The sequence below is a fragment of the Dasypus novemcinctus genome, chromosome 3 (assembly GCF_030445035.2).
Source record: "Dasypus novemcinctus isolate mDasNov1 chromosome 3, mDasNov1.1.hap2, whole genome shotgun sequence".
NCBI lineage: Eukaryota > Metazoa > Chordata > Mammalia > Cingulata > Dasypodidae > Dasypus > Dasypus novemcinctus.
In genome coordinates, this window is record NC_080675.1 from 47,413,551 (window position 1) to 47,428,494 (window position 14,944).

The 14,944-nt window shown below is 35.4% G+C and overlaps 1 protein-coding gene across 1 annotated transcript in view; it reads left to right on the plus strand.

The window, feature by feature from the left end:
- The window catches only part of KCNH5 (potassium voltage-gated channel subfamily H member 5), a 276,207-nt gene that overhangs the window by 24,133 nt on the left and 237,130 nt on the right, over positions 1 to 14,944 (plus strand). Inside the window, exons 2-3 of the mRNA XM_058293308.2 lie at positions 5,282 to 5,405; positions 14,020 to 14,126. Coding sequence (XP_058149291.1) covers positions 5,282 to 5,405; positions 14,020 to 14,126 — 231 coding nt within the window. The remainder of the gene's footprint in view (positions 1 to 5,281; positions 5,406 to 14,019; positions 14,127 to 14,944) is intronic.

Here is a 14,944-nt window from a genome sequence, read left to right on the forward strand (position 1 = left end):
ATGGGATTCTCCTGCTTGCAGTTGTAGACACTCTTGATCCCTTGGTGGGGTGGTTGACCATCCTCACCTCCTTTTCAGCTGAACTGGGTAAGTCCAATGAACTGGAGAGTAGGTGCTGCAACTCTGCTGAGGCTCAGGGCCCAGCTGGCACATGGACAGTCCAGAAATTCAAGTCTCCTGGGCATACACCAACCCCAGCACCAACCACAGGTTCAGTAAAAGTGACAGAAGAGGCAAGTGTAGAGGAGTCACATCTGGAACTCAGGAACACAAATTCCAAAGTAGGGCCCACAGGCAAGGCACTGAACTCCAGAGCCATCGGCCATGACCATAGCACCTGGATGGCTCTGTAGCCTTCAGGAGCGCTACTACCTGGAGTTGTATCTACTTTTGCTGTCTCTGAGATCCTGCTGAGATGTGCATGTGACCCCTCTGATGACCTCCTGACTCATTTGTCTTTACCACTTCCCCCTTTAATTCAAGGTCTCTTTCTAGTCGCATCACCAACTGGTGCTTGGTAGTAATTCCTTGGTTCCAGGGAGGCTCATCCCTGGGAGTCATGTCCCATGCTGGGGCGGCAGGGAGGGGAGGTAATGCATTTATATGCTGAGTTTGGCTTAGAGAGTGGCCACATTTGAGCAACATGAAGGCTCTCAGGAGGTAACTCTTAGGCACGCTGTAGTTCTAGGCCAAGTTCACATATCAAGTGCACAGGCTTATAAGCATGGTCATCAGTATATCAAGGGCCCATCATTGGACCATCCTTCTTCACTGATCTTTGCTCTTGCACTTGGGGGGTTATTGCTATTCTATTGGGGAATGTGACACAGCTCCCTAGGATGGGAACTCAGTGCTCCCTCAGTTGTTGTGTAAAACTCTACACACTATGTCAATACCCAATGAATATCTGAACATATCTGTATACCCTATATACATGTCTTGGTGAGCTCCCTCCCACCCATGCATCCCCTGTCAATGACACCCGCAACCAATGCTCCTTCCCTGCCATCGTTTAACCTCTCTGTGATCCAAAACTTCTTAAAAAATGAAGCCTAATACATTGTCAAATTCAATTAATAGGAAAATGAAATAGTAATGATAGGTTTAAAGATTAGAAATAGAATACTTAATAATTTAGAAAAACTAAAATAAAGTAAAAAATAAATTGGGGTATTAAAAATGGAAACTATCTTAAAAATTTTTTTTGACGTTTTGCCTTCATCACTGTAATAGGTGTTGTCCAGTATGTACAGTGGCAAGGCAATCTCTTCCTATTCTTCCTCAGTGTCTTACATCTTTTTTTTTTTTCTTATGTCTTCAAAAAAGTTTCAGGTAACAGTAAAGTCACATATAGAATATAGCAGACTCCCATATACTCAACATCCTCCCCCTCCCAATGGTCTTTTTACATGTGGATGTTTTATTTACTACAACTGATGTATAAATATTGAAACATAGCTACTAACCATGGTTACACTATGGTTAACTTTATGTTTTATATTTTAGACTGTATATTTTTATAAATTTTTGGTTACATAATGGTTTACATTGTAGTTTACATTTTAGACTATATACTTTTATAAAATTTTGGTGAAATTTAACATGGCCTGTATCCATAATTACACAATCATGCAGAACACTTCCATTGCCACCCAGTTACCCCCCCCCTTCTATCTATTCTATTCCCCTCTTCCCTGCTCCTTGGTGCCCACACTGACACCCAAGCTTTGCTGCTTGAAGGACAGGATTCAAAGATTCTTGCAGCAATGCTAAGGACTTGACACACTAGTCCAGTGCATGACTCTTAAGTGTACATTTCATTGAATTTTGAAAAATGTATATACCAGGGTAACATAGACCTTTTATATTTAATGCAATTTTTAATGTGGTTAGATTTAGGACTACCATTGTGTGTTTAATTTTAATTGTCCCATCTGTTCTTTGTTTTCCTTTGCTGATGTTTTGGTAGGAGCTATTGTTATCATCATCATCATTATCATTTTTGTTATTTAGTTATTTTCTTTCAACTAAAATACCTATTACATTTGTTTCAGAGTGGTTTTGCTGAAAATGAACTCTCTCAGCTTTTATTTCTGAAAAGGTCTTTCTTTTACCTTTATCTTTGTAGGCTATCTTTGCTTGACACAAAATCTAGGCTGATGAATATTTTCCCTCAGCATTTAAAAGATATCATTCCATTGTTTTCTGACCTCCATTACTTTTCATGAGGCGTCTGTTGTAGTTTTCACTCCTTTCCTCCATCTGTAATGTGTCTTCCTTTGGATGCTTTTCAGATTTTTTCTTTATCTTTGATTTTTGGCAGTTTGAGTAGGATCTTCCTACTGCGGCTTTGTTTGTGTTTAACTTGCATGGATTTTACTGAGCTTAGATCTTTGGGTTGTCATTTTTAAAATCCAATTTAGGAAAAAATATTAGCCAATATTTCTCTAAATAACATTTTTCCCCAGTCTTCCTTTTCATTGATGGGTATACTCAACTATTTTACTTTAGATTGCTCAGTCTTGCCCCTGAAGACTTCTTTTCAATCTTTTTCTTTCTTTGCTTCAGTTAGCAATAATTTGTGCTGACCCTTCTTTAAATTTTCTTCTCTTTTTTGGCAATCTGCTGTTAAACCTATCCAATGATTTTTTAATTCAAACATTATACTGTTTGTTTCTATGATTCCCACTTGTAACTCTTTTCTGGTGCTTGTTTCCCACCCCCTTGAGTATTACCACAGTTTTCTGTTTCTTTGAATGTCCTTATACTTTTATTGCATACTGAATATTGTGAATAACACATTGTAGAGCATTTGGGGTCTGTTTTTTCCCCATGAGGATTCTTTTTTATTTTTCCAGGCAGTTATATTACCAGTGGATCACACTGATCATTAGGAAACTTGATTTTAGGATTTTTTTTTTTAAGGTGGGCCTATATCTTACCTTTTGATCTTAGTCCTGGGGCATAACATTTTGTTCTGGCACTTGTTTCTTACTCCTAAAGCATGACCGTCTGGGGATTAAATGGAAAGCCTGGGGTGTTTACTAAGACTTCTAACTTGCCATAACTTGAACTTGCACTTTAACATTCTGCTTTTGGAAGATGGCAAAATTTCTGTCCAACTCCTTAAGCCTTCCTGCCGTTGATTTCTGCTGGATTCTTTGGAGTCTCACCTTGTGCAGGTGTAGTTTAAGTCACAGAGAGGAAGTGGATTTGTATACAGGTTTATAACTCTATTCTTTAAAGGATATCACCCTCAATATGAAGATGATTGTTAGTCCCGGGTCTACTTAGCCATATAAGACTTTTATACTTGAATTCTATCACCCCATACACTCAGAAAACTAGAAGATGTTCTCAAGGGAATATATAATTAAGAGAACATCTCTTACTTAATGTATTTACCTCTTTTCAATAATTTAGTCTTTTGGCTGCTTTCTAGTGTTCAGATTTTTAAAACTTTATCTTGTATTTATAAGGGTAGGGTTAGTCTGATACAAACTACTCTACCATTCTACTTCTCATTGTACTTCTTAAACTTCCCTTTAGCTTTTGTTTTATTCTGCCTTGTAGTTGACTGTCATGTATTTGCTTTTCTCAATAAATGTGGGTTTTTGAAAATGAAAGCTTTGTTTTAATGATCTTTATTAATTTCATTGCCTGGCACAGAGCATGGCTTTTTACATAGCAGCTGCTCATTAAATGTTGAATTGATTTGTTATTTCTATGAATACATACTGTTAGTCAGGATTTAAATTGGAATTCTTCTACCCATAATTTCATTTCTCTTTTTACTATACTACCCTGAATATTAAGTTTAAAAGCATTTTCTTAAGATAGATATCTAACATAGAATATTCCTTTTAGAAATGTACTCCTTTTTATTGTTTTGTTCTTCATTTTAATATTAATATATTTATGATATTATCTACAAAACTGCTGAAGTTATTGACTAAAAGTCCTGAATTTTCAATCAAGGTTGATACCAAAAGATAATACTTTTTAAAATTATTTTTCTTCACCTAAAGCAAATATATCTCTCTATGCAGAATAGAGCAATGATATCTTTTTATTTAGAAAACTGATATTTTCGAAATTTTGTAGAACATGTGGTTACAAATACCATCTTTGAATCTTTTTTTTTTTTTTTTTTTTTTTTTAATTTTTTTATTTTTTATTGACTTTGTAATAATATTACATTAAAAATATATATGTGAGGTCCCATTCAACCCCACCCCCCCACCCCCCCTCTCCACCCCCCCAACAACACTCGTTCCCATCATCATGACACATCCATTGGATTTGGTAAGTACATCTTTGGGCACCTCTGCACCTCATATACATTGGTTCACATCATGGCCTTTTATCTTTAAAAAGGACTCTTCAATACTATTTTATTTTATTTTTTTGAAGATTTATTTTTATTTATTTCTCCCCCCCCCCGTTGTCTGTTCTGTGTCCATTTGCTGCATATTCTTGTTTTTGTCTGCTTCTGTTGTTGTCAGTGGCAAGGGAATCTGTGTTTCTTTTTGTTGCACCATCTTGCTGCGTCAGCTCTCCGTGTGCGTGGCGCCATTCCTGGGCAGGCTGCACTTTGTTTCGCACTGGGTGGCTCTCCTTACAGGGTGCACTCCTTGCGTGTGGGGCTCCCCTATGCGGGGGACACCCCTACGTGGCATGGCACTCCTTGTGTGCATCAGCAGTGCGCATGGGCCAGCTCCACACGGGTCAAGGAGACCCGGGGTTTGAACCACGGACCTCCCATGTGGTAGACGGACGCCCTATCCACTGGGCCAAGTCTGCTTCCCTTCAATACTATTTTAAATCAGACTTCTCAAGATTTGTATAATGGCCAAAGAATTTTTCCCATGATATCAAAATTATACTGTTATCAAGTTCAATTATTTCAATTTGTGGAGAAGTAATTCTGGTCTTACTCTTAATAAATGAACAGTCTCTTGGTGTAATTATTGTAACTTTTATTCAATACTAAGCATATTTTGTTTTAATATTTTAGGGTACACTTTAATGCAGAGAGGTATCATAGACAGTTTCTTGTAAATGGAGTTCTGAGTTTGTATACAAATCTTGTATTTATTGCAGGTCTCATTTGATAATCATGAAGAACTTAAGTCAATTTCAAGGCTAGGTTGTATTACTTGTACCATAACAGATCATAGTTATATTTGTTCATCTTTATGAATTTGCTTTTTTGATTATCTGAAAGAAGTATAGTGTTAAATGAAACTAAATGACTTCCTTTTTCTTCTTTCTTGTTTAGAATCAAGTTTCTTACTGGGAAATGCCCAGATTGTGGATTGGCCTGTAGTTTATAGTAATGACGGTTTTTGTAAACTCTCTGGCTATCATCGAGCTGACGTCATGCAGAAAAGCAGCACTTGCAGGTAGGTAAGAGAACCCAGCTATCCCTTGGGTTTTCATTGCTTTGTCTTTTTTCTTTCCATTTTTAGAAGTATTGCTATTCATATCTGTACATATTGTAAAGTCCTTCTGTATCCCTTCTTGCTTCCTGTCTTTCCCTACCTTCAGGCTGTTTTCTTTGGTATGTGTACTTTTCCTACAAAAGGATTAATTTTAAAAATTACTGGCAATTTCCCCCTCCCATCACCAGTGCTAGATTATAAATGCTTTGAAGGTAGGGATTCCATCTTGTTCATTCATGTATGCAGTATAGGACACAGTTCAGTGTTTTGTATTAATATGTATTGAATTAGAGTGGTTTGTTTGCAATGAACCCTAACCTAGCTTTCACATGCTTTTAGATAGTATGCTTTTGTTTATTGTGTTTCATCCCACGTGTTTATGATGTTTGAGGTGGCTGAGGAGCAGAGAGTTTTGGATTATGTTACAACGTTTTACTGTGGGGACAAGTATGCAAGTGTAACTCACTTCTTCTCTATTTATTATCAGAGACAGTGTTTTCAAAATGGTCATATTCTTACCATAAATAATTATTACTTACTTATACAAAATGCCCAGTGTTTTGCTCATCTAAAAATTTCAAGCAGTTTAATGACTTCACAAAGCAATGAAGATTTGCATATAATATCTGAGCAATAGATTTTTGAGGCCTATAAAAATTTTTTATAGGCATAATTAATTTTAGTGCACTCCCTTAAAAAAAAAACTACCCCCATATTATGTTTATTGCAGAATTATTTACAAGAGGGATGACCTAGAAATAATAGAAATTTACAATAGTAAAAATGTATTAAAAAATATTATAGCAAAGCCTATCTGTCTAAATCATATGCTGGAAGGATAATGTCACTGGAAAGACTTCCCAACATATTAAGTTTAACAAACCAAACAGTTCACAAGATAATATCTGGGGAGTGGATGTAGCTCAAGTGCTTGAGTGCCTGCTTCCTGTATGAGGTTCCAGGTTCGATCCCCACTACCTCCTAAAAACAAACGGGAAAACCAGCTTTCATTGGGGAGTGGATGTAGCTCAGGGGTTGAGTGCCCGCTTCCCATGTATGAAGTCCTGGGTTCAATCCCCCGTACCTCCTAAAAAAAAATCTGCATCATGATTCTGATTTTTTGCATGTGTTTTTCCCATTTCATATATTAATCTATAAACACCTTTGAATATGAAATACAAGGAGACAGAGGGATGCAAGAAAAATTACATATGAATTTATTAATACAGGGTTATTATCTAAAGGTTATCAGAGCATTTTAGAATCACTAATTTTCACCTGAATATGGAGGTAAATCATTTGACATTAACAGCTTTGTGAATGATTCAAATAGTTTCATTGATTTTAGTAAAGTTTTAGGCAAACATAAAAGAATCAGAAGCTATGAATTCATGAGCTTCAGTTTACGTGGAAAATTTATATATAAATTTATTACACTGAATGTATCAGAAAAAATAATTATCTTTTTATGAGTAGCATTAGATGAATTAATATCAATCAGATTAATATGACAACTGGATAAATGATTACGTGTCCAATTTTTGAATATTGAAATGTGAATTATTTCATGGCAAAACATACATATTACTCTGTCTTTTTACAATATCAAGAGGCTAAGATTTATTTCTTCCCTTTCCTTATTTTTTTCCTTCTTTGACTCCTCATTTGTACAGGTGCGTAAAATCAATTTAAACATATTCTTCAGTTCATCACAATATTGTCCTTGCTCTGGCCAAATTCTCTTTATTTTAATTTATTTACTTTATTTTATTTCTTTTTACCTTTATCCCTTCCTTCCTTCTCCTTCCATGGTTACTTATTCTAGTGCATTAACTGTATGTCTTTCTAACCCACTTTCCATTTGTTTATTAAATATATGTCTCCTTGAAAAACATAATGTTTTATATGTGTACATTTTTAAGAACTATATAATTCATATTGTACAAGAAGAATTTATGGTTTCTTACTCTTCCATTCCACCTTATGGTTTTGAGTTTTTGATATGAAATCTAGTTTATATGATTGACCATTACATAGTGTTCTAGTGTTTTCACAGCCTTCATTTGTTCATCTGTTCTACTAGTTATGGAGCCCAATTCCCAACACTTTGCTCTCACAAACAACTTGGAGATGAACATTCTCATCCACATCTTCTGTGGCCCTGTGTGAGAAGTTTTTCTGTGCTCTATGCCCAGAAGTGGGATTTCTGGATTTCTAGATAGTAGAATCCATGCAGAGTTTGTAAATTAACTTCTATCAGATTGCTTTCCAGGGTGGCCTCTGGGCTCCCCTGACAGGCCATGTGTGTGGGCTCCTCTTTTCCCCTCTCCTCGCTATATCATAATAATATATCAATATTTTAAAAAAATTTGATGTGTGCTGAGTAGTGTCTCATGTTTTTTAAGCTAACATTTCAGAAACTATTCCCATGGCGCTTCAAGATTCCTAGGAACTTCAACTCTACACCATTTTGATGTCTAATAATTGATTTTCCAAGTGTTTAGATTCTTTTGCTGTTTACTGGGGGACATAAAAAGTATTGCATGTTTAAAGGAGATTATAGGTTTTGGGGAAATGGCATTTAAAAGCATATGATCTTATCTCATGACCCTCAGCAGCCCCAACGTTCAACACATATTGCCATGTATCATGTAGGAACCACTTGAACATTTTACCTTTCATTAACCTGAAGCTTTTAAAAGCCCTCCCTATCTGCTGTTGTTTAAGAATAGAAAGGCAAGAAGGGAATCATGGAGGTAGGGAGAACCCATCAGTAGGTAGTTGCTTTCAAATACTATTTTTTCCCCTGAGGGTACGTTAATGACTCCTTAGTGAAGTCATCACATTAGCCAATGAAGCAGAGATATTAAGAGACGCTTTACTGGATGTAATTCACAAGCAGCCAAAAGAGCACATTATACATGATGGATACCAGTCAGTCTGATGTCCATTTGGCTGAGGGTTCTTTTTCCCACAGTGACACTGAGGGAAAGTGACGGACCGCAGAGAGGCCTCTGTGGTGTCAGTCTCCAAAGGTTAGAGATGGCCAGCACTATCCCCCGTTTCCCTTAATTACATGCCATGGATCTACCATGTGTGACTTTATCTAAATCCTTTTAAGCCCTAAATTAATGGGTTGTGAAACATTTTGGTTAAAACCCACTGTATAAAGTAATGCCTTCAATTTATTCCAAAATTACCTCTTTCAAATTTCTAAAGCTGTGTCCTAATCGGTTTCTAATTTCTCCTCCTGTCAGACTGCCTTTTTTTTTTTAATCCTTTGACTATAAATCTCAGTCCATCTTTCCATTAAACTTCATAATGATTCTAGTGTTGTGGCCAATTCTGGACTGGAGATCACATTTACCAACTACATTAAGTCAGTTTTGTGTTGTTTCTTTGATGAAGCATTTGCTCATCTGTGAATCACAGCCTGCAGAAAACACCAACCTTCACTAGTGGTGACTGAATATTTGTGATGTTTTAGTCAGGAACATTACACATAAAGATAGGTTGGTGGAACTCAATGTACTTTTTTTTTTTTTTTAAGATTCATTTACTTATTTTTTTCCGCCCCCCGCCCCCCCCCCGGTTGTCTGTTCTCTGTGTCTATTTGCTGAGTCTTCCCTGTCCGCTTCTGTGGTTGTCAGCGGCACAGGAATCTGTTTCTTTTTGTTGCGTCATCTTGCTGTGCCAGCTCTCCGTGTGTGCAGTGCCATTCCTCGGCAGGCTGCACTTTCTTTCGCACTGGGCGGCTCTCCTTATGGGGCACACTCCTTGGGCGTGGGGCTCCCCTGCGCGGGGACACCCCTGCATGGCAGGGCACTCCTTGCGCACATCAGCAGTGCGCGTGGGCCAGCTCCACACGGGTCAAGGAGGCCCCGGGTTTGAACTGCAGACCTCCCATGTGGTAGATGGACGCCCTAACCCCTGGGCCAAGTCCGCCGCCTCAACTTACTTTTTCCCAGAGTCTTTAAGTTTCCTTTCTCTCTTAAAAGTCTATCAACATCATAACCATCCCTATTATTAGGTATCAAAATGAGGCTTGTTTGTGGAGTTTTGACAGCAGAAGAAGGTATCTAAGAATAAATGAATATCCTTACCAAAGCCACCTGTCCCCAAAACATTTCTAGGGCAGAATATACATAGGAGTATACTGCCACATGCTCAGGCAAACTTGATATCATTTTGCCTAGGTCCAAGGAGGATTTCTCACTCCTGAGACTAAATCTTATGACCAGTTAGTTGTGTGAAAAGGGAATTGGCTATATTATCCAGGAGCCAACCCTGAATCAGCTTATGCATTACCTCATGGCTCACAAAGGAGGAAGAATCTCAGAACCATGTGCATCTGCTTTTAAGGCACAGTGTCCCTGTCCATTGCAAGCATGGCCCAATCTGTGTCCTAGAATTGTGGAGAAGTAAGGGAGATGAGTCTGGGGCTGGGGCATCCTTCTTTTAACCACATCCATAAGAAGTATTCCAGTAATAATTTAGCAGTTGTATAGCACATTCTAATTTGCAACTTTAATGTTTTAATCCTTATCATTTGAGTTATATTATCATTATCTTTGGTTTAATGATAAGGAAATTAAGGTTCAGAGAGTTTATGCAACTTGCCCATGAGTTATACATTTTGTAAGTTATCCTCCAAGTTCATTAGTCTTCTGTTACATCACAACTGCCCAATATTATAGCCGTGATTGGTAGCTTGTATGAAATGAATTTTATTTGCTTTCCAATAAAATAACAGTGCAGCTGTATAGTCATTTATAATTACAGAAGGGGAGCTTGGCATTCTAAGACAGTCATTTGAAGTTACATAATATTTCATGGTCCTAGTATATATTTCTTAAGAATATTTGATGAACAGTAAAACCTATATAAAATTATTTTATAAAGTTTCTTAATCTTGATGGTTACCATTTCTAAAACTTTTGTCCCCTCAAATTATGTCAATTGTTCAAAAACAGCACTGAGCTTCAGCTTCAGGTATCCCTGAGTCAGGTTGTGTGAAACTATATTAAATACATTCAATATTTACATGTAATAAAACCAAGAAAATAAACAAATATGCCATAAAAAAGGATAATGTGAAACCATTGATTTAGATAGTATGATTTGGACAACTTTGGATAGAAATGCTCATAAGTTAAATTAGCCTCAGAACTGTTGCCTTGGAAGGATAGATAGTACATTTTAGACATTCTTTATAGTCCTTGGTGTTATTATTTAACTGCTACATTTTATCACTACATATGTGTTTTCTGTCACTGGAAATATATGGTATACTAAACTTAAAATGAAAAATATGAATGAAACATCAAGAAACGAAAGACTACGTTATGAAAGTCTTCAGATTGTAATAATCTGGGATTTAAAAAAATAGTGCTGCTTTTATTTCCCTAGAGCAAACGATTTTAAGCATTGGGAAGGTTAAACTAATTAGAAATTTATTATAGAATTGTCATAATTTATTTGAAAAGTTTATTTATTCATTTTCATCTTCTCCTCAGAGTTTTAGTTGCATCAATGTTACTTTTCTTTTCAAATGGCATTATTACACCAATCCTCAAAATAGTTTCTTTTGTTTTGATTTGACTTGTAAATTATTTTTGAATTCTATTAGGGTTAGATTTTCACAATTTTTATCCTTGTGACTTGTTATATTATAAAGGCTTCCTTTTTTTCTTTCGGTCAATTGTGAATATTATGTTTCAGTTTGCTGAAATGTAGAAGTCTGCCATTTGGTAGTAGGAGTAAAATGATTTTACTTTAACCTTTTAAAACCACAAATTTAAGCTTAAATTGTTCTTGTATGTTTGTTTCCTCTTTACTATGAGGTCTTTAGCATAAAAATAAAAGTCAATGAAAAACCTAGTTAATTTTAGAGGTTCATCTGTCTGTAAAAATATTAAAAGAATTAAACTAATATTATTTTATACATTTTGGAGAAGGAGGTCTTTGTCTTTAATTGATGACTCCTAATTTAATTAGAATGCTTTCAAGAGATTTTTAATAAAACTCACTTTAACTGAAATTCTGGCTTTGACAAGAAGAGCATTTTTCAATGTCATTTTACAAGTAGACTGCCCTCTGAAGCTTCCTTTGAAGCTGACTTGTGTTAGTCTAGATATAAGATTATGGAGTTAAAGGCTGTCATTTTATTTGGATATTCTCTAGCTTATTTTGCTGTTATAATGATAAATTAAAAAAATGTAACATAGAAACACTGTAATTGAAAACACAGGATAAAGATTTCTCAAGAGCTAGTCAATCTTTGGCCTGCCTCAAACTTTTCCTTCCATTTTTTAGTTCTATAATTCTAGTTGCCTAGGTTATAATTCTAGTTGCCTAGGCCCAAAAGATGGGCCTGAGTTATCCTGTAATTTCTAGTCACGATGTAGTATTATTATTGGATCCTGCTATTCTTTGCTGGATCTTGTTAACAAACTATACTTTTCCTGTTCCCAATTTTATAAATTGGTACATTCAAGGGCAGATTTTCCTTAAAGATGGTGAATCTTAACCCTGAGAGACTCTCATTGCATGGATGCTTTTCAAGGCTTTATGCCTAATTTAGGTTTTATAATTTCTGTATACTTTTTCTTAAAGAGGGCACCACAAATTATGTAAACTTCAGGCCCCATGAAACTTGGATCAGCCTTTGGTATAAAGCAAACCAATACCCAAACTCTTTGAAAACTAGAAGAAAGCCAATAAAATCCCCATTTGACCATTTAGTCAAGGCATATAGCTATTCCACATATTCTATCCTGGTAGAAGAAATGGTCTAGATACTTATGCTATCTAGCAGAATTATGTATATAAAACTAGATGCACAATGATGACTTTGAAAGCATCAATAATGATGTTTTAGAGGTATATAGGCCTTGAGTGAGTTCTGTTTTGAAGATAATCAGATTTCTGGTGAAATTTTCTTAGAAAAATAGATTTTAAATATTAGGAAATTGTTGTAGAAAGTAGACACTTACTCCTTAAACTGTATTTTATTTTGTAGTTCCTCTAGCCATAGTAATAGTGTAATGTTTGCTTCAAATTGTCACCTACATTCTCCTCTGGTTAAACATATCTAACTTAAGAAAACCTTCCTAAATGATATAAAATGCCAATACTATATATATGCAGTTCTCACTTTTCATGATAATGCAAGACCATAAAAAAAGGCCATGCAAGCTGAAACCGTGTAATCATAATACTCAATGGGGAAAATTAAGATTGTTCTGTGATCTTTAAATATGTTTGTCAAAGCATTAAAATGTCTTACTGCTAGTTATAAATGTGTTGGGGGCTTAACAGATGTAGTTCAGTGGTTGAGTTCCTGCTTCCCACATACAAGGTCCTGGGTTCAATCCCCAGTACCTCCTAAAAATAAATAAAAAAATAAATGTATAGGGGAATGGAAATAATCATTAAACTAACATTTATTCATTACATTGTAATTTAAAATATTAGGAACATTGAAAATCAAAGTGTTTTTATTTCTTTGTGAAAAATATATTACTAGTAGTTTGAACAGTATTTACCCTCATCTTTTTCTTATATGACATATAAAGTGAGCGTATTTTCTATTCCTTGGACAGTTGTTAAACTCCTTTAGAAGTCTATATCAACTTCCAACATTTTATCCTTCCTACTTTCACTATCATGAACTATCTCCAAGAGTTCCTTTAATGTGAAGATTTTGCTGGCATTACTTCCTCTGGGAAATGTTTATCCTTTTCATCCACATTCTTCATTTATTTGATAAGAACACCTTAACTAATTTCCTCAAGCTGCATATCTAGAGGGTCTCAAGTGGTAGATGTATCAATATCTCCACACACATCTATTTTCATCTCAAGTTAATTTATGTTTGATTAGAACTACATTTCCAACATTATCATTTTTCATTTCTTTGCTTCACTTTTCATCTTTGTTGCACCATTTCCACCTTAAGTTATCCATTTTTATAAAATATCATATGGATTTATCACTAGAATATAGGGAGGTGGCACAATTACACACTTTGCTGTCTGTGATAGAACTACTAGATGCACGGAGACAGATCATAGTCAGAGTCTAAAAGAATGGGTATGATCAGTTACTCTCATGATGTGCATCTGTTATTTATGTAGTGATTCTTGGACTGCAGAAGGTAGCAGTGAAGTTTGTATTTTATGCAATTACTCACAATGTTAATATACTGTGGTAACTGAAATTTGAACTGATTTTGGGAAATGTGTTAATTTAACTAAACCATAGTAAATAAAATTCATGCACAATGGAACTGTGTAAAGTGAGGACTGCTCCTGTGTGTGTGTGTTCATGTGTGTGTGTGCATATTTTTATGAAATAACTACAAAAGCTGATTTTTTGCAAGAAGGTTAATAATGTGATACCATGCGATACCATGATTAAACAATGGTTTAACTCTTTTAGTTCATTTTGTGAGAGCAACAGTATATTTTGCAACTAAATTTGAATACTTAATAGAACAAAGACAACTGTATCATTTACATAGCACTTGAAAAGCAACACAAAACTGAAATGGAGTTTGTTTCTTTTTTTCCAGTTTTATGTATGGTGAATTGACTGACAAGAAGACCATTGAGAAAGTCAGGCAGACTTTTGACAACTATGAGTCAAACTGCTTTGAAGTTCTCCTCTACAAGAAAAACAGTAGGTATCTGAATTATCAATAAGATGTGCTAATTCTCTATGAATGTTATGTTTTGGTAAGTGGTAATTGTGCTATAATGTGGAGAGAAAGTAAAATTCAAATTGCTTGTTCTCTTTGTAGGGAGGGGTGGGTGCGGACTGGCAAAATTACATAAAATTGTTAAACGATTCTATCTATGAGAACAGCCTTTTGAGTAATGGAAGAAAAGTATGGTGCATTTTTTCCCCTTTTTTATTTATCTATTTAAATGTTACATTAAAAAAATATGAGGTTTTAAATGTGACTTTATGCCAGGCAGAAAAATGTTTGTAATTTTTTTGTAATAAAATCCAATAGTTATGTGACAACTAAAAATGACAGTTGATTATCATTTATTTCTGCTTATGGTTAAAGGAAAAGGTGATTGGTATCACTGGGGATGTGTGATTACCATTCTACACATAAATAATAACATATGAACATATGGTATCTACTTGAGGTGAATCTTTACCAGCATGGCCTTTTGCTGGAATTCAGACTGTTTGCCCCAGGTGGAAGGCTACTGAGAGTAGTCATTACTTTCAGGACAGGTCATTTGCATGTGATAAATACTTTTTGTAAACTGATTTCTAAGATGCAATTTGTGAGTTGTCAATTGCCCATTATATAATCAGATAAGGCCTCATGATATAGACTCCCCATCATGGTTTGGAGGAAAAGTCAGCCAAACAAACAAAAAACAAACTATTGTATTCACCAACCAAGTCCACTTTCATAATTCACTTTCTTTAAATGGTCATCTATTTTTTATCTCTTTTTTGCCACTTTTCCAAATTTT